The sequence below is a fragment of the Phodopus roborovskii genome, unplaced genomic scaffold (genome assembly GCF_943737965.1).
Source record: "Phodopus roborovskii unplaced genomic scaffold, PHOROB, whole genome shotgun sequence".
Lineage (NCBI taxonomy): Eukaryota > Metazoa > Chordata > Mammalia > Rodentia > Cricetidae > Phodopus > Phodopus roborovskii.
Window position 1 is genome coordinate 1,508,021 of NW_026126624.1, and position 27,274 is coordinate 1,535,294.

The 27,274-nt window shown below is 45.2% G+C and overlaps 1 protein-coding gene across 1 annotated transcript in view; it reads right to left on the minus strand.

Annotated features, from left to right (window-relative positions):
* Nucleotides 1-19,410, minus strand: part of LOC127238068 (alpha-2,8-sialyltransferase 8B-like) — a 38,391-nt gene extending 18,981 nt beyond the window's left edge. The window contains 7 exon segments of the mRNA XM_051206525.1: nt 4,658-4,773; nt 4,775-4,952; nt 10,282-10,539; nt 14,678-14,769; nt 14,771-14,807; nt 18,972-19,034; nt 19,394-19,410. Of these exon segments, the coding sequence (XP_051062482.1) occupies nt 4,658-4,773; nt 4,775-4,952; nt 10,282-10,539; nt 14,678-14,769; nt 14,771-14,807; nt 18,972-19,034; nt 19,394-19,410 (761 nt within the window).
* Nucleotides 19,411-27,274: the final 7,864 nt, after the last annotated feature.

A 27,274-nucleotide genomic window follows, 5' to 3' on the forward strand; every position in this document is an offset into this window, starting at 1 on the left:
AATTGGGGCTCTGGCGGGGGCTACCCACCTCTGCCTCAATAGTCCTTGACCATACAGTCAGGAACAGAGGAAACAATTCTCCACTTTCATCTTCTTTCTTCCAAAACCTGCTCATGTCTGTTTGCTCTCCCTCTCTAAATGTTCTGTCTAGGTCTGCTTCAGTGTGGGATTAGGAGTTGGAGAAGCCACCTTTGCCTTGCTCAGAACCCACCGGTTTTCCCTTTCTTTTAATTTGCTAAATTCCTATTTGTGATTGTGTGTGTGTGTGTGTGTGTGTGTGTGACTTGGATTTAACTATGTGCGTGAATGTAAGCTAGATTTAACTCTGTGTGTAAGTTGGATTCAACTGTGCATATATGTAAACCATTGTTTATTAAGACATATTTTAATGAGCTATCACGTGGCTCTTCTCCATCTTGGCTGGTGACCACATCAGGATGTAGGCAGGCACATGACTATCAGGCATCTTCTACTAAGGTTAAAGAGTAAACTTAGTCCTAATGAGCTGTGTTCATTGCATCTCCTTCTAGACTAAGGAAAGCAACAAGTCTCAAATATTTTAGATTAGTCTGTACTTTTGGATGATGAAATAAGTATATGGTTACATTTGTTACAACATGCTGTTTATGTGAGTCAGCTCTGCTTTAAAATATATTCTATATGATGATAAAAACTTAAGGTTATAAAGATCTATTAAGATTAACAAAAGCTTACCTAGGGATTTATACCTAAGTACTTATGCTTTTGCCAAGTGTTCAACATCAAGCTTATAGAGAACTTTGATAAATGTCAACATATGTTGATAAATAAGATATGTATTCTACAATGGAATGCCTGCTCCCTGAGAGGGTCCTTTTCCCAAAGTTGGGCATTTGGGCAGAGGCCCCCCTGGCCTGTCAAGGGCAGTGCTGGCCTCCGAACTCCCGAGGCCCTGCTCATGGGCCCCACCCCAGCTCACAGGCTGCCTTTCTCCTGTTTTCATGTCAACCTGGGATATTTTCCTTGTCACCTTTCCTTGAGTCTGCCTTAACAGCTTGGTACAAACTTGTTCTGTTTTTTACCCACAGAATAGCTATGTTTTTTTTTAAATTTTTTTCTGAGCCCATTATCTATGATTTTGATACTAGAAGAGCTTCAATTCAAAATCATTATTTTTAAGGCTAAATTGGACAGGAATGTAAAGTCCTAGACTTATGAGGGGCTGCTAATCTATTATAGACCGTTAAGAAATACAAGTTAATAGTCATCTTACAAACGATCAAGCTCTTGAACTGTAGTCATGCTGAGTACTGATGTGATTAATTACAGGCATAAGCCTCACCTAGTCCCCTATATGTGTTCAGAATTAAGCTTAAAACAGATAGGTAGAAACAAAGTTTGTCTATTCATATATACCTAATAGACAGCCAGTCCTCAAATGTTCAGACCTGAGAATATGGCATTTAAAATGTTTAATTAAAAAGCTCTTAGGAATACAGGGACATGCTAGCACAGAAGAATCTCTACCCAGAACTTACTTCAAGAGTAGCAGCATTGGCCACTGAACAAACCTGCCTTTCATCTCAACTGCTGCAAAGATCCTATTCAGACCATTGGGGAATTGACTGCCTCCAGTGAGTTGTCTAGACAAAGCATCTTGCCATGTCCCAGAGACACCATATGGCCTCACAGAGCCTGGACAGCAGTCAAAAAGCCACCTACTCCTGGCTTTTTTTAAGTCCCTCTAAGATTTTGATGCCCCCAGATCAGCAGCCAGCAGTCTCGAGAACTTGGGGCCCTCATTCTCCTAACCCTGCCACCCAAACTCCTCACCTTTTCGTAGCAAACAAAAGGGAGAATGTATGCATTCAGGTATTATGCTGGCCTGCCCCTGTCACCTGGCCGGAAGTGCTTGCCAGTACTCAGGCAGTACTCTGACCAGCTCAGGGTCCTGACAGTGTGTCATCAGCTATGCATATTTATATAGCTACACCCCCTTTAAAAGGTGGGGCCCTGCTCCCTGCCCCCTCTGTCTCTCTGTTTCTCTTTCTACCTCTCGGTCTCTCTTCCCATGAGGCTACTCTGTTCTCCCTTTCTCTCTCCCCTCTTTCTCTTATCCCCAATAAAACTCTCCATGTGAGCTCTGCCTACATGGGCCCTCTTGGCTCCAGCCCACCAACAACTCTTGTGCCATGTTACAACACCAGGTAAGGCCAGAGATGGAGGCAAGTCCTTTCCCAAGGACACAGGCTTCTCACTGGACTAAGTACTCCACAAGACCAAGGGGCCTATGTAAGTTTGAAAATCCATCCCAAGGCACCTCCTTTCCTAGCTGGAAGCTTGAGGTGGGGCAGCCCACCTGTTGCTCCTGCAGTATTCCCTCCTGGAGAGCTTGCAAAGAGAGCTGCCTTCTTCCCAGGATCAACAGCCTGTTTGTTTAAAGGGCTCATTACTGCTGCTTAATGCTATTTTGACAGATGAAAGTGAGTCAATTATGGCTAAAAATAGCTCTGGCTGCAGAGGTTTCTTCCAGGTGGCTGCCTGCTCCCCATCCAAAGGACTTTTGCTCTTGTTGCCAAAGGGCAGTTCTCTGCCCTCGGTTATTTTCTCAGATCTCCAAATCAACTGATGCCCTCCTTCCAGGAATAAATGACTTGAAGGCTTGTGGCTTGAGTCCTGGGGAGCAAGGTTCCTCTGACTGACCCACTCTGACAGAATGATGTGATCAAATACTGAAGAGTTTCTCTGGGGCCTCGTGTCCCTCCAGAACAGGGACCACTCTGTTCCACCAGTCTCAAAAGTGGTTGCTCTTGTAGTTTGTTTCTTTAGATCTGTCTTGGGGCCAGTGTATTCCCTGAGATAACACATACCAATTTTGGTCAGAGTTATAACTGTCTTAGGGTCACCTTAACTTTCAGGAGTACTGGTCCTATGTGGGTGACTCAGATGGCTTCCCAGTTATTACCCTGAGGCTCCACCAAAGAGCATCCCCATGTGCCTCAGCTGGCGGAGTCTGTCCTGGGGAGCTTCCACTGTGGCTCTGATTGGCCCTTGATTGAGTGGGTAGTTGGGTAGATCAGTGGGTGATGGCAGATTTGTTACAGCCAGGTCAGATTTATGCCTAAGAAGGTCCTCAGTTCCTCAGTAGCTGCTCCGGCCCCACCCCCAGGCTTCTGCACACTCCCTCTAGTACCACAGTCCACCCATTTGCTTAAGCTCTAATCCCAAAATGATGTGAAGAGAGGTGCACTCAATGCCATCTGCCCCCAGTGTCCTATCACCAGCCACATCTTACTGTAACTGTGTGGTACACCTTTGCCCAGAACCACCCAGCCAAGCTGTTACCGAATTTCTGATTAACAGCAATTTGGAAGAACACTCTTACTGTTTTTTCGGGAGCCTCAGGTTTGGGGGTGATTTCTTGCCCTGTAATAGGTAACTGGAACCAAGTGATTGAGTGCTCAACATCAAGCTCTATTGGCTGTTGTGATCCCAGGTAGTTTCCTAGCCCAGACCCTTGTGGGTGGGCTTGTGGATGGTTTCACAGTTGGGACAAAATAAGCAGGAATTTAGGAATTACCAGTTAGGCTGGGCTGTTGAAAAGTCCAACTGGATCAGTGTGGACTTCACTGATTTTTTTTTTTCTTCTCTTTAAAATTTTAGTTTTTTTGAGACAGGGTTTGGTTTCATGCTGGCCTGGAACTCACTATGTTGCTGAGGATGACCTTGAACTTCCTGCCTCCACTACCTGAGCTTTCAGGTACCACGCCCTGGTTGTGTAGTGCTAGGGACTGGACCCAGGGCTTAGTGAAGAATCAAAGATGACGTGACAACAACAGGACACCCGTGTTAGCTGTTGTCCAGACATCACTCCATTTACTCTTTACATCCAGCAATGCTCCCCTTCCCACATCTGCTTACTGATGGGGAAGCTAAGGTCTACAGAGCGTAAGGTGACATGTTGAAGCCAAGGCCATTTGTCCCTGGTGGAAATCAGCCACCGAGATGGCAGGTATGTGACTTATCAGTCACCTTCCTTCCTAAGGAAGGAACAGATCATCTGTTTCCATTGAGCCTCAATGCAACCTTCGATTACTTTCTTAAGAGCACAGGAAGTAGGCAGCTCACCCAGATGAAACCGATTTGCAAACCACTCTCATTGCTGATGGAGGTTAAGAAGGGCCAGATAGCTTGCTAAGAGCAATCAGCTATGATGGGGGAAGGTCCTTCTGTAGGCTGTGAATATATGCTTTTCTTATTGGTTGATGAATAACTGCTGATTGGTCAGTAGCCAGGCAGGGAAGTACAGGCGGGCCTACCAGACTAGGAGACTTCTGGGAAGAGGAATGGAAAGAGGAGCCACCAGAGATGCCACATAGCTGACAAGGAAGGAAGAGACCCTGGCATTGTCTGGTAAGCCAAGACTACATGGACATACATAGATTTATCAAAATGGGTTAATAATTAAGAGCAAGCTAGCCAATAAGATGCCCGAGCCATCGGCCAAACAGTTTATAATTAATAGGAGCCTCTGTGCGTTCATTTGGGTGTAAATAGCGATGGGCGAGGCGTAACAGAAACTTCCGTCCTCACAGCTAATGGTGGTGGAGACAGAAGTGCATCTGAGAGGCCACCCTGTTTGCCACATGGCAATCCTCAGTGATGATGGTACACTCACCCTCGGACTGCGTGCAGCAGGCGCAGGGAAGGGTAAGCCGTGCGTACGTTGACATGGTGCTTCAGGATAAGAGCATTGACCCACTCCACACGCTCTTTGCCACCCCGCGCCATGAAGGGCGGGTATCCATAGGATGCTGCCATTGAGGCCATGCAGCCGCTGCAGCAGCTTCTCCCGCCATGTGGCGTTCACCAGGTCCTCAAAAGCCCGCTGGATGACAGAGGGGTTCATAGTCACTAGGTCTGTCTTGAGGCCCACATCCCGAGCATACTCCTGTACTGGAGCCAGATTGCACCTGAGGGATAAAAGTCAACATGGTCTTAGGGAAGATGGTCCTTCTTACATTGAACTTTATCTCTGCTTCTTGTTTCTTTCTCTTTGTCGCCACAGATGTATCATTTCCTATATCTTCCTTCATGCCTCAAATGTTTACTGAGCCCCTGTCATATCCTTAAACACAAAATGCCACTCTCTGGAGGCCAGCTTCTAAAAGAGGAGCCCCACAATGACGTTGCTCTCAGCAGGTATGCCTGGCTCATTAGGTGACCCCCTCAGAGTGAAGGCTCAGAAGACGGACTTCCAGGTTCAGTACTCAGATGATATGCTCTACCTGTGTGGTCCTGTGTAGCGTTCTCAGCCTCTCTGTGCTTTCCAAGAGAGCTTCCATGACTTTGGCTTGTGGCGGAGACCACAAGAACAGTGGGTACTTAGAATGCTACTGAACTGTAGTGAAAGCGTAGCCCGTGTTAATTGATGTCATCTTTCTATGGGGTGAATGATTGTCAGGTGTCAGAGCCGGGAGGGAAATCTGAAGAATGCATAGATGCATGAGCAGAAGAGCGCTGGTGGACAGCTACAGGAGAAAAGCTTGTTTCCAGTTTGTAACGTCAGAAGGATCCCACAGAGACTTGTTAAAAACAGGACTCCGGTCCCGATGTAGCATGCCTCAGACATGAAGAATTTATATGTATATATGCATATGCATGTGCATATATATACTTTCTGAAAGTCTCTTCCTCCTTGGGTTCCTAGCAGCTTATGAAAGAAACACCATGCTAGGGAGTTTTAGACAAAGGAATTTGCCTGAGGACAGCGATTGTGAGGCAGCATGGGTGTTTAGCAGAGGTATGTGAATTGGTCTGACTAATGGGTATTACATAGATGAGACCTGGAACAGGGTGAAGCCAGATGAGATATCAGAGGTTGGACATGCAAAGACTCGGCTCTGAAGACAGGAGGGAGTGATTGGAAGGGTCTTGAGGGAAAGAGGAAATGGGCAGACCTGTTCACTGTTTTCTCTTGCTGAACCCATCAGCCTGCCTGTCTATTGAAGGACTGCCTTGGGTCCCTCCCTCAATGGTTATAGTGTCTGAGGGCCCCTGGGACTAAGTCTGCAGCCAGGAAGTACTGCCTTCCCTGGAAAACTGGATGGTAAGAAAAATGTTCAGATCAATGGGAATAAATGGAGAGCTCAGAGCAAGTATGTACAGTATAGAGGCTGACTACATGTAAGTGAGGGGCCAGGTGCCATCACTTCATAGTGTAACACAGACACCGTCTGCCCCTGCCTTAAAGCAACAATTTTTCTTCTTCGTTGTCTGGGAAAGTCAGTTAAGTGAGTAGCATACTGGCATCACTGAGCCCTGGGCTACACTGGCCACTTGGCTCATATTTTTTCCCACAGGTCAGCTTATTTTTTACTGTGAACCTGAATTCATGATCCAGTTTTAGAGACAAAGGAAGTCCTCAGTCTCCAACTGACTTGCCCAAATTCCCTGGTTCAGGAAGGATTCAGAAGCTCATGAACTCTTCAGAGTCTTCCCCGTATACCTCATGTCTCCATCCCATGCCCCGGCTTTGCAATCTTGACTGTGGCTAAACATTATTGGGAGGAGGAATGCAGGGGAATCTCTTCAGATGGCCCTGCTCCAGGCCACAGAGAGTGGGAGGCGACTTTGATGCACAGTGGCCTGTCTGGGGCCATCCATGTCTCCCTCTTACTCTGAGGCCAGCTGAGCCAAACTTCCAAAACTTTCCTGAGCATTGACTGCTTGTGGATTGACTTCCCAGCCCTGAGAACAGAGCTAGGAGCATTTGACCCTGTCAGGCTCACTGAAGACCACCAGTAACCATGGTGGGGCAAAGAAGGTTTAGCAGGTGTCCTGCAGATTTGAGTTCTAGTCAGGTGATGGGGCGGGACATACTGACTGATTGCTATCAGGTGCATCTGAAAGGCCTCCACCAGAAGGGACATCAGGGTGTTTGTGCCCTTGAGGGTAGGCCCACTCACAGCAGGGGCTTCATACCTGCATGGGGACAGGGTGGGAATGGGGTCTGTGGGGCTCAAGCTTGCCCGGTGATATGTCTTAGAGAGGACATTCCTGCTAGGCGTGTGTGTGTGTGTGTGTGTGTGTGTGTGTGTGTGTGTGTGTGTGTGTGATGGGGTGGGGGTGGGGCAAATAGCTGAGCCATGTGTGGACTCTGAACATGTTCCTTCCCACTGACATAGAATACATGAATTTTTTTCTGGCGTGGGGCAGTCCTTTCTGACATTGGTTCTGGTGGATCCAGGCTCTCTTATTCACAGAAAATTCTAGGGGAAGGAGCTGCATTGCCTATAGGCCTGGCATCTGGCAGGAAGGGAGCTGGCCCTTCCAGAAATAACTGTATCCACAGGTATAGGAAGAGTAAGTAGTCCTTGGGATGAGGGGGCAGTTGTGGCTCAGAAGCCAGACTGCCAGCTCCTCAGCCTAACCCTGGTTGTAGCTAGTCACCTGGATCTTGGCCATCCATTCCTCAGTTTCCTCACTATAAAGGAGAGTGGTGAGAGTTAAATACACCAGGAGATGTGCACAGGCTATCACCAAATGCCATGAACATGCTATTCATATCATGCTAAGGGACTATGCTGATGGTGATTTACCCGTGTGTGTGTTGTGTGTGTGTGTGTGTGTGTGTGTGTGTGTTGTTCAGAAGAATGAAGCTGGTGTTGCAGTCTTATGTTACCCTCTCAGGCCTATGTGTCCCATCCATCTTGGTTCCCAGAAGCCAGTGTGCAACCAGCATCTGGTTAATAGAGCCTCCTGAACTTCTTTCCTCATCCTTCCCATTGTGGTCTGCTCTTCATTGTGGGAGGTACTGTACGTTGCAAACTCATTGTGTTCTGTGTGTGCTGTGACCTACTAGGACTCTTGGGGGGTCCTGTTCCCCAGTAGTTTTCTGAGGGGGTGGCAGAGACCTGAGTGTCTCTTACATGGAGGGGGGCAGAAACATACATAAGGAAAACTAATTTTGAAGACTTTGACAGATGGTGGCAGGCATCCATTTGTCAGTGTTTGATATCAGAGTTCAGCCCTGTGGGGTCCTCCTGTGTGCTAGGCACACCGTCTTTGCCTGGAGATCAAGACACAGACACAAAAACTACTGTTGTTTCAGGAGCTCCATGTCCGTGGGTGAGGCAGTTCAGTGGAGATGCAGGGTTTATAGAGAATGGATACTCAGTGTACCATCATGTGGGGGGCACAGGGCATGCTCACACATGTCATTTCACCTAACATGCGTGACATCACGTTCTTTTTGATTGTATGTGTGAGTGGATACAGGAGTCAGTGGGATAGACTGTAGCCTAGCTTCTCTAAGTGCATCTGGCATCACACCTCCCTTGTGGTCTTGTGGGAAATCCAGAGTCTCAGGCTCACTTCATATCTGCTGCCTCTGTATTTCAATAAGCCAGTAAAGATGTATCCACATTAAAGTGTGGAGAAATCTGGGTTAGCATCGGGAAAGCCTTCATGGGAGGCCCTTAGAATCAGCCAACGCAACCCAAACATTTTACAGATGAAACCAAAGTCCAGGAAAGAGGAGTGATCTACTTCAAGTCACATGACAAAAGACCATTAGAGTCAGGACTGAGTTTCAGAACCCACACTGGAAACTATGGGGTGACCCTGGCTCATAGGATAATGTCAGGCATATTCAGGGTGAATCTTAGTGTGGGGCTTAGTGTGGCATGGGAAGCTGACTGTTGAAACCCATAACTCATAACTCCTGCAAGTCTTGCAAGGGTTATACTAGGTCAGAGAAACTTCCTCACTGAAGCCTACACTCTGGAGGTGAGCTGACCCAAGGAGGAGCTTTGCCCCCTGGCTTCCAATCAGACAAGTTCCCACACATTTCCCTTTCTTTTCCTACCCAGACCCTCTCTTTAGACCGGAGGGCTTGGAAATGTAAGAACAGAGCTATTGGCTCTGCCAGTCACAGAGAAACCTGGTCAAGGGGAATGAAGAGGAAGTAACTGGTACCCAGGCTGTTGTAGCACCTCCAATCTCAGGTGATGCAGGAGTAATTATACTCGTTTCTTTCCTTGACCTCAGGTTCAGGGAACTCTCTGGTGGTGATGCTCCCAAAGCCCTAGACTGAGATTCTCTTTGCACAAGGCAGTCCTAACAGAAATGTGAGACATGACACACATTTCTTCTGCCAGGGCTGGGAGTGCTTTGGGATGAAACTCGAAGCACTCTGTGTCCTACTTTTGTTCAGGAGACAGCAATGCCTTGTTTCTAAGTTTGTATGGCTTGAGGGTCAGGTATCAGGGCCATGGGTAACTGTCCCAATGTCCCCAGTGATGGTGAAATAAGAACTGATATCAGAGAAAATGACCATTGAGTTTTTTTGTATTGCTAGATTTTGACTCCAGGATACTAACGTTACAGGTGGCATACCACCTTCCGGAATACTGACAAGACTTTTACAGTCCTGGCACAGGAACTACCCATCTAGATTTTCTTTATCCCTTTTGTAGCAGGCTCTGTCTAGTGTTCAGAGAACAGGCTCTTTCTGTAAGGGACCAGACAATAAATATTTCTAGCTTTGCAGGCTGTATGCTTTAGCAAAAATATCCCAGCTTTGCCCAGAAAGCTATTAACAGTGTGAGGGTGGGCCTGAGTGACTGTGTTATAATAAAGTTTTATTTACAAAACATGCTAAGGGCCAGTCTGCCTATCACTACAATCTTTCCCTGTGATTCCTAACCTTAGATATAATTCAGAATCACATGAGCCGTCTGGGTCACACAATGCCCCTGTCCTGTCCCCAAGGTGACTTAACTGATTAGATGTACATTCTGATTGGAGATAAGGGTCCCTGTGACACCAATCTTCTTGTCATTGTGACATAATCTTCATTGTCAATCCCCTTGGGTGACACTATTTGGATATGCCTTTGAGGAAATTTCCAGAGAGGTTTGACTGAAGAAGGAAGCCCTGCCCCTCCAATGGGCTGGGTTTCCAAGTGGAATAAGGATGGGGAGAAAAAAGAGATGAGCCAAAACATTTAGCTCTTTTTCTTAACTGCAGATGCAATCTCACCAGCTGCCTCATACTCTTCCTCCCTTCTCTTTTGTGATGGACCCTCAGACCATGTGCGTAAACAAACCCTCCTTTAAGTTGCTCTTGTCAGATGTTTGGGTACAGCAATGAGACAAATAACCAATGTTTCCCCCATAGCAATTATGACACGCAATGAAGGTTGAGAACAGGACACACCCAACTCATGTGCCTTGTTTTAGTCACTTCAATATACCTGCCACTTAGGGCCCAAACCCTTGCTGTGGGGTGTTAGGTTACCTTATGACAAAGCTGTGGGTATCAATCTCCTGCCCACAGCCACTGTTCAGTAAGACTCCCGAGTTGCCCACGATAGCACAAGTCTGGAAATGCTTATTCTTCAAGGGTGAGGTTCTGGGGAGGAGTTCATAGAGGTTCCGGGACACGTTCATTGTGCTGTCTCGATCGAAGATATAATGAATAATGTCTCCAGGCTTCAGGGTCCCCTTAAGGACAGAAATATCCTTCTCTGCATCCAAGAACTTTAAAATCTGCTTCCTGTGAAAACCAAAAAAGGAAGTCTCCATGTTGCTAAATGTTCTTTACTGGCTTAGATGTTCTAGTCCATGTCACCCTGCAAGGACATACCACTCAGCAAACAGGTGAGCACACCCAGAGCTCAGATGCCCTCAAGGATGCTCTGTGACTTTACAGATGGCCCTAGATGGAAGGTTGGTGTGCCAATGTCAGGAATCCATCAGTACTTGGCAAACCCAGCCCTTTGGCTCTCCCTGGATTAAACTGCCAGTCTTAGGAGAACTATCCTCTAACCGGGATATCCTAAAAAGAGGAGTCAGAACAATGTGTACCCTGATTCCCCACTGGCCTCTGCTTTTCCAGGAAGGCTTCTTCAGGTATGGTGACCACAGGGGTGGGCTGGCGTGGTTTAAATGGGTCTGTGGGACTGTGATGGGAAACTACTACTTCCACCTGTAAGATCCTGTGAGTGTGGCCTCCTGGCCTGTGCACCTGGTCCATTTTGTGGACTGCATCTTATTCCTTTAGTTGTTGTCTAGCAGGGTTTGTGAATCATGACATCTTCTTGGTCCTACAGAGACCAGTTCGTCTGGGTCTGTTCCAGAACAAAGTGATCAAAATACAGTTCTCTAGGTTCCAGGGTAAGTTAGATTTAGAGGGCAAGTTCCAGAACAACACAGGGAAAGGATGGAAGACACTGGAATAGGTTCTTCATGAAATCACCAGCAGACCATACACATCCTGTCCCTAGTAGCCTGAGCATAAGCTTGGAGCTCTACTTATAGAACATGAGGACTTGAACAAGAATGACACCCATAAGCATGCTAATAGGGAAGGGAGAATTCTCAACTACAAACACTTAAGGAGTGCTGAAAGTGCCCAACTGGTTATCCAATACCCAGTGGTCAGCCCTGAAATCATACACACAATGTACATAACATTCAGGCTGAGCAGGTTGTGTTTATATATTTAGGAGTATATACATACACATATAGACACGCACACACACACACACACACACACACACACACACACACACACACACACACACAACAATGCCATGAGCATGAAATAGTGGCAGATACATGAGGGAAAAAAGGGGAAGGGGGAAAAACGATGCAATTATATTTTAATTAAATTTTTAAAAGAACTGCTTAAGGGGCTAGGAGAGAGAGTTAAGTTGGTGAAGTGCTTGTTATGCAAGCTTGAGGGCTCAAGTCTCATCTTAGGAACCCACATTTTTAAGCCAGGCACAGTGTCAGGGTGCCTGTCATTATGGTGCTGGAGAGGGGAAGACACACAGATCCCCAGGGATCAATTGCTAGGCAGTCTAGCCTACTCAGCAGGTTCCAGGCTAATGAGAGACTGTCTCAAAAACCAATGTGGACAGCTCGTGAGGAACGTTGCCAGAGGTTGACCACTGCCCTCCACATGCACAAGCCTACGTATGCACATGCACCCATAGATGACAGACAGACAAACCCATGAAATGACTAAGTTATCATTTTTTTAAGACATGGTGGTGATTGTGGTCATGCAGAGGAAGGAGCTGGGTACTCAGGTCAGCTGATCTAATTGTATAGCTTGCAGCAAGCCACCATTGAGAACCAACCCAGGGAAGCTTGTCTTCTCCCACCCGCAGAATGCTCATGTGGTTTGCAAATGTGTAACTCTTCCTGGATGTGTCTAGGGTCACACTGAGCCATGAGCCTGCGTATACTTGGAAACAGGGGAAACTAGGAAGAATCTAGAAGCTGTGGCTGATACCTGAGGAAACCTTATTCTCTGGGGGCCTGGGTCAGGTGATTGACATACATCTGGGTTTAGAGTGTTCTGAGACAGCCACAGGGTAGCCAGCATCCCTTGAGTATGTCACACTCCATCCACTAGCCACTGTAAATTAGTGGTTGCAGTCTCTAGTTATTGTGCAAGGAGAAGCCACCTTGGCTGAGCACTTCTTACTTCTTAGCAGGAAACAAAAGCGTTTTATTTACTCCACTTCACTAAAGATTATACAACTTGACACGCTAATATACTTTGGAAATTGCTAATATCCCTTGCAATTACTTACCCCAAAGTATTTAAAAGCAAAGAGAGCCCCCAGAAAGCTCATAAATAAATACCTCTGTGAGGGGAATTAATTTCTAACTAATTATGAGAAATTACAATCAATTATTAAATATCATTCCAAATCACTCATAGAATCTTTTATTGTGAATAATTTTGGTAACTAATTGAGAGGAGGAAATTCCTTTTCCCTCTGGGTGGAGGCATATTATTGTTCCTTCTACAGTGGCTGGTGTCTACAGGCTCCTTATAGCAGCCATGGTATCTTCTTCTACACAAATAGGATATATGTGTCTGTGTCCGCATACCCGTGTGTGTGTGTGTGTGTGTGTGTGTGTGTGTGTGTGTGCACATGTGTGCATGCATGTGTATGTCTCTCCACTCCCCACCTTCTGAGTTCCTACAGAAAAGGGCCAGAAGGAGCTGAAATGGCTGGGTAGAATTTTACTGTCAAGTGCTGTAGCAGGAAACATGGAATATGGTGGCCACCCAAAATATATGGCCAACTCTGAATCCCTGGAACCTGTGAATGTGATTTTACTTAGAAACAGTGTCCTGGCAGTTGTGATTAAGGATCTTGAGATGAGATCATCTTGAGTTCCCCGTGAGCTGTAAATCCAGTGACAGTGTCCTGTGAGAGATGGAGGATGATGTTACACCAACTCAGACAAGGGGTCAGAATAGATGGATGTCGGGGTGATACAGCCACGCCGGACACCTGGGGCTGCCAGAACCCTGCAGAATCTATAAGATGGGTTCTCCTGGAGCTGCTGAGACAGCACCCAGAACGCTGGCTTCTAGAACCATCTGGAAGAGAATAATAACTGTTATGCCTTCAGCCACAGGTTGATAGGGGTGATTGCTGTGTAGCAGTCTTGTCAGTTCCATTGTGCTCCAGAGGAAAGAGCATGGCTGTTGGGGCAGTGCAACAAGGGTGGGTCTCACTTAGGTGGCCCCAGAAGAGGCACTGAGAGGGCCTGGTAGCAGCTCCTTCAGGTGGCCTCTCAGGCACCAGGCTCCCAGATGTCAACAGTTTTAGTTCCACACCCCCATGAAGCATCTGAGCTAAGGGTAGAGCCACTGGAGGGGGTAACATCCTGCTTTGTGCTATATTCTATGTGGCTCTTTACCTTCACCATGCTGATAGCCTGGGGAATTAAGCCTTTCCTTACATGGTCCTGGGTGCCTTACTCCCATCCCCCATTCCCATCTTCAGTTCAATACTCTTTCAGCCCTGGTCACAAAGACCATTCAGACCATGTGTGTGCAGGATGCAGCATGGCACACCCTGATAAACTCCTGCTTATCCCTCAAAACATATTGTTGTAAGCCAGCCTTTTCTGGTAGCCCTCTTGGACAACTTAGAAAATGAATGAGTCCCTTCAGTACAATCCTCCTTAGCTACACCTATTTGCAAACATAGTACCATCTGGTATGAACATCCAGCCGTTGATGTGTTAGTCATGACTGCATCTGAGCCCAAAGTCCCAAGTGCCAAAGTTGTAACTTCCCTCCATGTCCACCCCACCCAAGAATGACTGCTGTATGAGGGTACCAAGGCCAGAACAAAAACTTTCCTCTCTGGTTAGACATTCTCTTGGTGGGTCGACCAGATGTCTGGACAGTTCCTGTGTCTCTCAGTTTATAGTTCTGTATTTTCATGTGAGTGGCAGTAGGGAGACAGCCTTTCATTCTACAGTTGCCTTGGGAGGTGGTAGACAAGGACTGTCACAGAATGGAGGCATAAGTACCAGGTAAAGGTAAACAAGAGACAACTCTTTATGCTAGAGAAAGAAACCTGTGACTTGCAATGCCCAGAAGAAGCACAGCTCCTGGGAGTTGAACCCTGAGGACCCTAGGGGGGTTGGTCACTTGCCCAAATGGCTGTATATCCACATGGGTCAGGTGCCTGGACTTGTCCCAGGTTTTGATTTTTTTAATTGAGCATGTAATAGATGAAACCTGTTTCCTCAGGAGGGAAACATTTATTTGTATCCTGACTTCTTTAGATGATTGAGAGTAGCCATTTGGTGGCTCATGGTAAAGAGAGCCAGGCCAGCCTCTCTCTTGCCCTATGGGTAATGACCAGTACCTGATTCTCAGAGAGAGTGTCTGGTTGTGTCTCCATCTGGATGAAGCTGGCTGGATGCTGTGCTTAATGCTTTCATGACTTCTGTCAACGACAGGCTGGCAGCGAAGAGCCATTTATTACAACCTCAGCTCTGGACGGGGGAGAAAAAACATGAAGGTAGACAGGATCTGTGAGTCTGCCCATGACAAGTCTAATGGTTTTGTTTTTGCACAGGCTTGAATGTAAACTTCACAAGAGCAAAATTGCTGTTATTACCTGAGAAGGGAAGTCTATTTATCTTCTAGAATGCATGAACTCTCTCTCTCAGGAATAGCCTGTGGACATTTGGTTCTTGGAAGCAGGTAGTGGGGCCCTGCAAGTATGCTTCCCTCCTCTCCATCTCTGGGCTTCCAGGGGAACGGCAGTCTCTGCCAGGGAAAGCACAGTTTCCCTTCCTAAGCTACAGAGAAAGGAAGCTCACAAGGGTACAGTGCAGACTATCACATGATGGCCCACAAACTTAAAAGAGATAGCTAAATCCCACACAGGACAATATGTCCTTGTAGCCTGTGGCTTCCCCACTTCCTCCCCTCAATTCCTATCACTGTCTTCTTTTTAAAACATTTTCAAATTACATTTCTCTCTCTCTCCTTCCTTCCCTCCCTCCCCCACCGTGTGTGTGTGTGTGTGGGGGGGTGTCACGGTTCTTTTTCTATCATGTGGGTTCTGGGATTGAACTCAGATTGTCAGTCTGTGGAGTGTCCCTTTGATTACTGTGCTATCTCATTGGCCCTTCACCCCATCCCTTTTCCTTGCTCATAGAAAAAAATACCCATCTATGTGATTGAGTTTGTTAGTCTTGTATCTGGTTGTCTTACCAGACTTTAAGTGTGGGATTTTGCTCACTCATGTTTCCATTTCATAACTGGTTCAGCATAGTAGGTTTCAATAAATAACCACTTGTTGAATTTGACATTGAAGTTGGTTCTGAGAACCCTGACATGGAGGAAGGAGCTGTCTGGTTTTGTATTCCTGCTGAGGCAGATCACTATGCTGGATATAAACCATCTTCCTGTCCAACTCAGGGGCAGCAGGCATGGGAGGACTTTTGAACTCAGGTACTTACTTGAAATCTATGCTTAGGAGGTTTCTAAGAAACAAGGCTTCACTGATAGCTGTGAAGGCAGTCTGAAGCCAGCCTGCTTCCCTGCCAAACACACAGATACATATGGGTCACGTCCCAAGTTCCTTTGTCTAGCTGGCAGCACATTCTCCCGGTTAGAATAAGTGGGTCTGCAATGCTGAATTCTAGAGCTTTTTGAGAGTTCAAACCAAACAACTCTGTCATCTACATTTATCTTTGGAACAGTCAAGTTCAAAAAGTTGAGATCCCGATAGCAAAGCCCCTGAACTGAATACTCTGTTTTGCTTTATGTAGGCAGAGAAGTAATTCTTTTTAGGGGTTTACACTGTATGGTAATTTGCCCCGTCTGCTCACCTCCATCCCTCCACATTCCTTACTCCTCTGGCTCTCAGCACTTGTCTTGTAGCTTTGCAGAGGACAGACCATGAAAGCGTTCAGAGTGCATTAATGTACTTTATCTATCACTTGGGCTTAAGGGATCTTATATGAGAAAACAGAAAGCCCAAACTTTGGAATTTTTATAGTTTCATGGGGAAGTAGGATATGTCATAGAGTTATTTCTGAAACTGGCCATCTGTGGGCAAATCACCTTAGCCCTCTAAGACGTAGGGTCTAGATATTCACAGGAAGAAGGGATCTAAAGAGGAACACACCAAGCTCTAGAGGTTCCAGAGTTCTTCAAAGATTGTTGTGTTTCTTCCCAAGGGATTTCAGTAAGGCTGGTAAGGACCACATCCCTTCGGGGGGGTGTGGTGTGTGTGTGTAAAAGAAGGATGCCAGGTATCTTCCCTCAATTATTCCCTATCTTACTTTTTGAGACAGTGTCTCTCACTGAACCCAGTTCATCTGAACTCATTAGCCAGCCATTCCAGAGACCTGCCTTCCAAGGACTAGGATTTCAGTTACCTCGTAAGTGGCTGTAATTTGGTTGTTGTGTAATGTGGGTTCTTCAGATTGAACACATCTCCTCATGCTTGTGCAGCACACACTTTCTCCACTGAGCTATCTTCCCAGACCTGGTACCCACTGCCTACTTATGTGTGGCTAGAGGTAAAAGGGCAGTAAACTCAGGACCATGAGTACAGCAGTCACACCCCAAGACCTCCAATATTCACAGCAAACTACATTAGTAGGGGTGAGGGATGGAATTATTTTACTGGTATGGTTTTCCTAAAAGCATTGTGGCTGGCATCTTGTAGTTTTAGGGTAGATTTGGTCCCTGGTGATGCTCCCCGAAACTGGGCATTTTGCATGGCATCAGGCACACTCAGGAAGAAAACATCTGCAGAGCCTATGGACTCATGGAGGCATGTAGTGGGAACCTGCTCAGAAATCTCTAGATGGGGTCTCTCGGATTCTCCTAGGCACAAGATGGTAAAAGAAGTAAGTGAAGGATTCAGGCGCTGATAATGGTAATGTGTCACTCGACCCTAGTTCCTAGCTATCAGGGAGATCTTGCATAGACAACCTTGGTGCTGAACTTCAATCTTGGCTCTGACGACTATCTGGCTAGGGAGGCATGGGAAGCCCTTCAGGTGTCTGGCCTTTGCCTTCATCGATACAATAAAGGGGACAGCCTCTGTTTGCTGTTTTATAACGTTCCGTGCTATCCAACCCAGCAAGAACAAGGGAGATTCGTTTCTCTTCTGTTAATGTGCTCTTCAGGTCCCGGTGACCTTCCAAACACTACAGGTACATTTTTGGATTGAGTTGCATCCCCTTTCAACTGCCAGGAACTTGCTTACAGTTACCAACCTCTGATGCTACTCAATACATCCAGTGACAGCAGGAAGCATCCACTGACTACCTTGATCATCTCAGAAAGTAGACTATATAGAGCCGTATTATTGCCAGCAGTTCAAAGTTGCTGCTTGATCACTGTAATTGAATGGGTTACTAAGACTAAGAATGTTGCCCCGCCCAAAGCCCTACCTAGAAAACTCAGGGTTGAATCCAGGGCTGCTTGGTTCCCAAGACTCTGCTCAGTTCTTAGACTCAATCTGGCAGTGCCTCCACTCATGTTACCATGGAAACCTGGGCCTTGGGGATAGGGTCACCTTTCTCCAAAAGGGGGCATTTTTTCATAGAAGAACAGAGAGAAGTATAGGGCATGTGACTTTTTATTTCTGCTGTATTTGCATTTTAGGCAAAAGATAAGTTTCCTTTGAAGTGCCATATGATTGAGGCCACTAGAGCTGTAGAGGCGATGATGTCAAGGACAAAGAGGGGACAGTTTTTCAAGCCAGTTATGCAAGGTCCAGAACAGACATACTTTACAGGTCAGGTCTGGTCAAAAGACCTAAATAGAGAAAAATGGAAAGAGTAAATAACAAAACTGAATGTGGTGGTTTCTGGATGTTGAGGACCTTTCATTCCCAACAGTACCAAAATAGGAGACACTGAGGAGGTAAAACAAGAACTTCAATTGAACAGTAGCCTTGGTTCATATCAAGGGTCTTGGTACTGTCTCCTTGCTCCTCCTTAAGCTTGGACTTTGAGACAGAGGAGTGAGCTTTTGTGTACTCATCTTTTAATGGAGAATGGAGAAAAGAAGCATGAGGTCTCTGCAGTGCATCTGGGTTTGTTGCCTTGCAAAGCATTTGCACTATTCCCTGACCCATCTCTCTGCTGTCCCAAAGGCTTTCAGTCACACAATGTAAGAGTGCACTTCCAGAATTTAGAGTGCACATCCAATAATTAGAGTTCACATTATTTAGTTGACTTTCTACAAGATGTCTCCAGCAAAGTTCTTGAATGTTTTTATCCCCATCTCAACCTCTCCAGACCAGCCATCAACTACAATGAAATTGGATTAAAGTCCTGGCTTGGGCTTCCAGGGGCTCCACTGCTCCCAGCAAAAATGCAGGTTACAAGAAAGTTGGTGGTGGTTCAAGCTCTACAAAGTGGGTGGACTCTTTTCCAGAAGGTAACTTTTACCCACCTGTGTTTTCCATCTCTGCAGCCTCCCTAGCCCCTGGACCATTTCATGTGATCTCCCACTGACAGCTCCCCTCAAAAGTGATTAAGGAAATGTAAAACCAAAGTGAAATGCAAAAATGAAAAACAGATCTATTTGCTAAGTAAGAAGAGCACCACCCAGCAAAGAGGAGAGGCAGATTAATAGCTGCCTTACAGCAAAAACAAATGAACACAAAATCTAATCTTACAAACCTATTAGATTTGCTATGTAAGCTGTTCACAGCTGATCTGATTGTACCTCTGCCTCCAGAATTCCTAGCAAGACAAAGGAAATGCATTATTTATCAATGCAGCTCTTTCTTTAAAGTCCTCTTCAATCACCAGGAGACCCTAGGAGGCTCACCTGGGGGAACCACAGGAAGATGACAATGTTTGACTCTGTGCTTTCCATAATGGGCCTTGTCTTGGTCTTAGGCACAGCCCAGGAATTTTTACGAAAATTTGTGTCTTTCAGATCCTCCCATCCATCTCCCAGTTGAACACTTCAAGTTGAGACACCCATTTTAGACTGCTAATAGACCACTCTGGAAAGACTCTTTACTAATCCACACGATGGCACAATTCAGCACAATGGGGCATTTGCACCAGTATAACTTAGCATCACTCACTCTCACCTCTTCCTTTCATTCATGGGTAGTGAGATTGTTGTTTATCACAGTCACCCTAAACTGAAGACACCAGAAATTCAACAGAGGCATCAAGATGAACTAACTCAGCAGTGCCCCTAAGCAAATGTGGTGACAGTTTACTTTTAGTGGCATGATGCATAACATTAATAGTGTTACTCGTGTAGTATGGAGGAGACAGGAGGCAAGTGGGAAATGAAAGGGATCCTTTGTCCTGGAGAACAGGCTCTTGAAAAGCTCCGGACTTTAGTCCATTTCCTATTCAGTTGTCAGATCCCATTGTCTGACCCACACAGCGTCATCCTGCTTTGTTACTGTATTTGCCCAGGAAAGCACAAGTGCATGCTCTTGGCTCCCCACTATGTGCCTGTGCTGGAAAAAAAGTCATACAGGAGACTAAATATTTTTACTCATTAAGTTTCTTCCTTGATTTATAGGCTATGCAACTAAGAAGGCATTTTTGAGTTTTACTTGTATTTTAAAGTTCTACTGGAGCCCTTTAGAGCAGGGGGTTAGCGTACAGCAAAGAAACAGGTATCCCCAGGAAGCTATATATTTGGGGAAACTGTCATTAAATGAGAGTTCTTTGTGAAGAAGTTATAGCAAAGCAGCACACTGGGTTTCTACAGATATTATTGTATGTGCATATATATATATGCATGTATGTATTATGTATGTATGTATTTTTCTGATCTGTTGATATGCAGTTTCAGCATTACTTATTGACAGCCAATAATCCTATTCCTTGGCCAGATAATTGTAGGAGGCACGAGGGCCTTTAAGATTTTCCCACCATCAAGTTTTACCCCTCCAAGCCTAAGTTCTTCATGACACAAAGTAACACTGAACTTATTCTCATTTAATGCCTAGTATTTAATTAATTAATTAGGTTTATTGTCTTTCCATTTTCCTTGGAAGGCAGAGCCTCTTGGACCTTCCGATCGGGATTCTCGTAACATCTCACAGGTCGCAGTTCTGATCCACAGTCTGGTTGACCCCAAGAGTTTCATTTGCTGTGGTATTCCCACCTATAACTGTCCATTCACATCCCTCATTCAGTTCCCAGTCGTCAAAGCTGCTCTTCTCATAGGGAGGGAAGAGCTGTTGGGCCAGGTAGTAAGTCAGACATGGTATTTTAAAATGCAGTAGTACAAGACTAACAAAGGTTAACGAGACAAAAGAGATTGTCTAGAAATACTGCATGTGTAAGAATTAATAAATGATTTTTAAAAGCATTATCAAAGGGTAATTAAGTAAATGGTTTAGAATGGTTGGCTAACAATCTTGGAAGAAATAACTTGAACACCTTACTGTGGATAGTAAAACGAATTTCAAATGGGTTTAAATGGTTATCCCTAGTTTGATGCTGCGAGGAAACATAGACCCAAACCAACTAGGTGGGAAAAGGGATTTATTTCTTCTTATAGGTCTCAGGTAAGTAGAGGAATGTCAAGGCAGGAACTGAAGCAGACACATGGAGGAACTTGTCTCCTGGCTTGCTCTCTGTGTCTCACTCAGCCTGCTTTCTTATGTAACCCAGGACCACCTACCTTTCCAGAGGTAGCACTATGCACAATGTCCTGGGCCCTCCCATCAATCATTGATCAAGAAATTACCACAACCTTTCCCACAGGTCAACCTGATAGAAGGTCTTCTCTATCAGTGTTCCCTCTTCCTGATAACTCTAGTTTGTATTAAGTTGGCAAAACATTAGCCAGCATGCTAACGTTCCCCAAACCAGTATTCTTAAATCTCTATAACCAATTTCCTTTATCATCTATGACTACTATCATTTATTTAAACTTTAAAATGACCCATCTTTAAAAATGCACCTTTGTCCTAAACAAGACCATCCAGGAAACAGGGCCATGTACTTAATTACAAAACACACGAAACCATCATGAGGAAATATTTATCAGAAGAATTCCTCAAATCATCCCACATCTCCACGGAGAATAGCGGGGGATACTTGCATCTCCTTCTAGAAAAGACCAGATAAAAGAGGAAAATACTTAGAAGAGAAAGCAAACATGAAGTTGGGAGGATGTGTGGCAGGCGGGGGTCCCACCAGGAGTTGGAACAGGGAGCAGAGTGTGGCTGGGCATGATTTGAATATATTGCATCCATATGAAAGTACCAACATATAAATACAAAGTTAAAGAAATGTAAGAAATGGGTTAAAAAACGGTGTATTCATGAAGTGTTTGGTGGGAGCCCAGGAGTATATGTGAAGGGTAAGATGAGATAACAGATTCAGGAGAATGCTCTGCCTTCATCACAATCTAAAATACTGTTTATTCAAAAGGCAAACCCAGTTCATGGGTGGGGGGAGGAGAGGCTTCCATCAAACTTACAAGGGCTTCAGGTGAGGAGGATGCTGCATCTAATTTAACATTTAAAAATCTAAAAAAAACCATTCAACAAAAATTTTGCATGATGTAATAGCTGGGTTGTTGGAAAAGCTGAACACATACAGTTCCTGCCCTCTCTAAAGTACAGTGTTTCAGGGACACCACAAGATTCTCTCTCTTTCTCTCTTTCTCACTCTCTCTCTCTCTCTCTCTCTCTCTCTCTCTCTCACACACACACACACACACACACACACACACACACACGCAAATATATATAAACACACGTTGTGTTCATGGCTTCTACATCTGTGGGTTCAACCGATTTAGGATAAGAATATGCTTTAAAAATTTTATGTGGGCAATGGTGGCACATGCCTTTAAACTCTCTACTCTGGAGGCAGGGGCCAGTGGATCTCTGGAGTTTGAGACCAGCTTGGTCTACAGAGTGAGTTCCAGAACAATCAGGACTCTTACACAGAGAAACCCTGTCTAGTAAAACAACAGAAATTTTTTTTGTGTGTGTGTTTAGTGAAGCTGAACAGATATTTTTCTTGTTGGTACCCAAATAGTACACCATTACACGTATATTAGAAATTAGCAGTAATGAACTCAAAGTATATGGAAGGATGTGCATAGATCACAGGCAAATACTGCACCACTTTATATAAAGGACTCAAGCACTTGTGGATTTGGTATCTGTGGGAGAGTTCTGCAGTCAATTACCCACAATTACTGAAGGCTGTGTGTGTCCATCATGTCTATTGTGATGCCTTGAGATATGTGTTCATTGTGGAATGATTAAGATAAATCCACATATCTTGTACCTCTTATAGTTGTCTTTTTTTGATAAGAACATAGAATACCAATCTGATAGCAATTTTCAAGTATACATTACTACTGTTGTTATATTATTTGAGCAAAGTATTGCCATGCTGCCCTGGTGGACTTGGATTTGTGATCCTTCTGCATCAGCCTCCTGAATAGCTGGGGCTATAGGCATAATGCATTGCATTTGACTACATATGGTGTTAACTGGTAGTAGCTGGGCTACAAAACGGAGACTTCAAAATTGCCTAACTTATCTTTGTGCCCTTAGACCAACATCTCCCTCCTCTGTTCCCAGCCCCTAATTGACAAGTTTAGAGGGATCAGATTCTTTACCAATACCAGATGCCACCTTTCTCCTTTTCTGCCTCAAGCCAGGTTGCAGAGAACATGGAATCTTGAAGACTTCAGCAATTACATCCCTGTACTTTCCCTTGTCAATCCCTCCTCTAACTTGGGGCTCCCTTGTTGGCACTCCTGACATTCAGTCAGACATCTCATTGTTGGTGAGGCTAGGAGTGGGACATCTATCTCTATATTATAGTACCTCTGATTTTTTTTTTTTTTTTTTTTGAGACAGAGTCTTACTATGTAGCCCTGGCTGTCCTAAGACTCATTATGTAGACCAGGCTAGCCTTGAACAAACAGAGATCTGCCTATCTCTGCCTTAGTTCCCTTCTGGGATTAAGGCGTGCACCATTATGTCCAGCTGCACCTCTGAGTTCTGTCTACTGCACTCTAACTGTATAATTCTTCCTCACCTCCAAGTTGTGGCAATTAAAAAATGTCTCTAACTGTTGCCAGCATCACCTGGGTTGTGGGGCAGGCACTTGCTGCTACCTATCACCTGTGTTGTGACTATTGTTTGCAGCCTAGTGCCTCCCAGCAAATTTAGTCAACCCTATCATTCTTATTGTGCGTGCATGCTAACCCCCAAGCCCAACACCTGGACCTCCCTCAGAACTACCTGGGATTTCCATTCTTAGGCACTCTTGGCTTCTCCTCAGAGAGCAGCTGCTTCTTTCTCAGCTTGTTTTCCTCACTCCATCATCTCACAGCTGAGAGGACAGGTTCTGAGGTTTTGTTCCAGTTTCATCTTCCTTGCCTTCTGGACCCACTGCAGTGTGCATCTCTCAAGGATGAATGGTAACCCTTGTAGTTTATTTTCCATATTATGTGTTTTGACATTTGAGTCTTGCTGTCTCAGATATCTTCCCCTCCTAGGGTTAACTAACCCTACAGATAATCAAGGCTTGCATTGGTATGTGCCCTTCAAGTACCAGCCAGCCATGACAGCCTACATCCATCACCTGGTTTATGGAGGTCCCACTACAGGCCATTCTTCCTTTGTACAATAACACCCTAACCCCAGATATGAGAATACCAGGACCATATCCTATACTCCACAGCCTACAGAAATTATTCAAGCTAGCCTGCTCACCAGCCTTGCCCGTTGCCTTCTTACAGAAGCCACACTAAAGGCTCTTGTCAATCTATTCCTCTCACTCTGTCTCCTGACCTGCCCCGGTCTTTCCTTGAGTGCCCACCCTGGTGTGGCACTCTCCCTGTGGGACTATTACATGATAAGCCACATGGGGTGAGGGGAGCTGTCCTGTTCACTCCTGCAGCTCACAGAGTGCCTGGCTCCAGAGCTTAGTGAACTGAGTTAGACTTTGAATGATGAGAGTCTCATCCAGGAATTCTGCCGCTGATCCTACACCTCTATTACACCCATTCAAGACACCGTGTTGCCATAATACCTAGGGCAGGGCATTACTCTCCAATTACCCAAGGGAGTTGGAATGTAATTTGACTTTGAGAAGGAAGCAGACAAACTGATGAGGGGTTTGTTTTAGTTTATGATTACATTTGCCTCAAATGTTATTAAAATAAACTAATGCCTTGTGTTGAGGGAAGAATATGATCGGATGAAAATTTTTGCTGAAGAAATAATTCACAGACTTGAACTATAAAACCACAGATGCTTGAGACTACCCAAATCATCACCCACCACCAACAGCAACAACCCTCTGAGCTTGCATATCATAAAGCCTCTAAAACAAGTCCTAATATCAGGCAATACTCATGCCCTTTGATCTTTCCTACCATATTCTTGGCTAGAATGTTGACAAAGGATTTGGGCATTTGAAAGTTTGTTTCAATTTAGGAGTGCCTCCTGCAGACATCCACAGCTGAATGCTGAGGCGACTAGAATCCAGATGCAGAGAGGGAGGACAAAGACCAGGCTACCCAGAAACCCAGAACCGGCTGACCCTGAACAAGGAGGACCTAATGGGCCCCACACTGATGGGTGGGAATCCAGCTTGGACAGGCTCAGAGCCCCTGAACATGGGTCCTCAGTTAGAGGCCTGGGCAGTCAAAGGACCTCTGACAGTGGAACCGGATGTATGAAGGACTTGGGAGCACATTCTCCTTGGAGGGATACTCCCTTAGCCTAGAGACAGGAGGGAGGCCTAGTCCCTACTCCAAACGACTTGACAGATTTAGATGACCCCTCCTGGAAGGCATCACCTTACATGTGGAGTGTTGGGGGAATGCGATGGGAGGGTGGTTGGAACATGGGGGGGGGGTGAAAGAGAGGAAGGGAGGAGGGACCGGAGAGGGAACTGGGATCAATATGTAAAATAAGGAAAATGAATAAAATAAACAGCTTTTAAAAGAAGTGTTTCCCTGCAACAGCCAGTGATGTTCTCTTCTAGGAGAGGTATAGTAACTAAGACAAGAGAATGGCATGTTAACAAAACACTACAAAACCACACACGTTGGATCTGCTTCAGCTTCTGCATCAGAACTCAATTATGTAAAATTATGTATTTCTTTTGAGTCAGAGTCTCACATAGTCTAGAAATTCGCCCTGAACTCATTATGTAACCCTAGGTTTTTTGAACTCCTTATCCTCCTCTTTCTGCTTCTGGAGTGCTGGGATTTCAGATGTACCCCCACATACCCAGTTTCTGTAGTGCTAATGATGCACCTAGGGCCTCATGCATGTTAGCAAATACTCTGCCCATAAGAGAAGAAGCTGCAATCCCAGCATGCGTTTAAGTTTCATGTTAACTGTTTTTTTTTATTTCAGCAGATAAGTCACTAATGTATACATTAGTGAGGTACAATATGCTATTCTGATAATTGAACATCAGGCTCCTTACACTCCAGGTCATGCCCAGTGTCTATGTTAAATTTCCCATATTTACAGTTTCTCACCAGAGAGTTGGGCCCGGAAAATGAGCTTTCAGGTGCTGACAGCTTTAATTAAGAGTCTGGACCCAACTTAAACAGTTGATTAATCTTGAAGTAGAAGATTAAACTGCAGAGCAATTCATGATTTGTAGATGCTTCACATTGTTGGGAGGATACTGAATATCTTTTTTCCAATTCAAACATAAAACTCCTGAGCTCCTACCTACTGATTCCCATATAGGCACTAATCTATGGTCCTATGGGCATATGACAGGAAAGAGGTGATGGGGGGCAATTTGGTTTAGTCACAGGAACAGACCTCGGGTTCCCACTGAGAGTCGAGCAAGGTTTTTGATTTTAAGATGCCCTTTCCTCTGTATACATAAACTGGCCATATTTGTCATTTTCAACAACAACACAGGGATAGTAAGAAACACTAATGGTGTTATCACCCATCACCAGCATCCATCCCAGAACATCTCATCCCAAAGAGAAAAACTACATCCATTAAGCAATCCTCCTCCATCGTGCCCATAACTTTGATTCCACTGTCTTTAACACTTATGGATCTGCCTATTCTAGATATTCCAGGTGGATAAAATCACACAACATCTGGTTTCTTTGACTTTATGTCATGTTTTCAAAGTTTATCCATCTACCAGTGTGCCATAGAGATCTGGCATTTGATGATGAAGTTCTGGGAGGCAGGGCACATCACAAAGATGCTTTGTAGGGGACAGCCCCATCCTCCATTTGGTGTTTGAACAGGAGCACCTGGTGACCCACATGTGATGGCTCAGGGACACAATTGCCCAAAATTGTTTTAATTAGTTGCCTGTCTCTGTCTTCTGAAAGGCGGATATCCTTGCTCAGATGAGCAAGGAACCCAGTTAACTGATTCAGTACAGTTCCTGAACATAAAGTTAGCAACCATAACTACATTGCTTACTTAATATGAGTGGGAGGTGGTTCACGTGTGCTTGTTTGGATTGAGGTGGTGTCTTAGTTAGGGTTTATTGCTGTGAAGAGACACCGTGAGCATTATCATCACGGTTGGGAACATGGGGACATGCAGGCAGACATGGTGCCGGAGGGGCGACTCCATGTTGATGGCATGCAGGAAACAGGAAGTAGACTGCCTCACTGGACGTAGCTTGAGTATATATGAGACCTAAAACCCACCTCTACTGTGACACATTTCTTCCAATGAGACCACATCTACTCCAACAAGGCCACAACTCTTAATAGTGCCACTGCCTTTGGGGACCACCACTGGTTTGGTCACATCAAGAAGAATGCTTCTACTTCGGGATGTGGCTTGAACTAGGCGACACTTTGCTCTAAAGTATCCCATCTCAGGAATCCTGGCCAAGCCATCTTTGGTTGTCGCCAGGCATTGGAGAATCCTTGATGAAGGATTTGGATTTGTCTTCAAGCTAGACTTCAGTGATGTAACTGCTGGGATCATCAGGAGACAAGAAATTCAGTCATC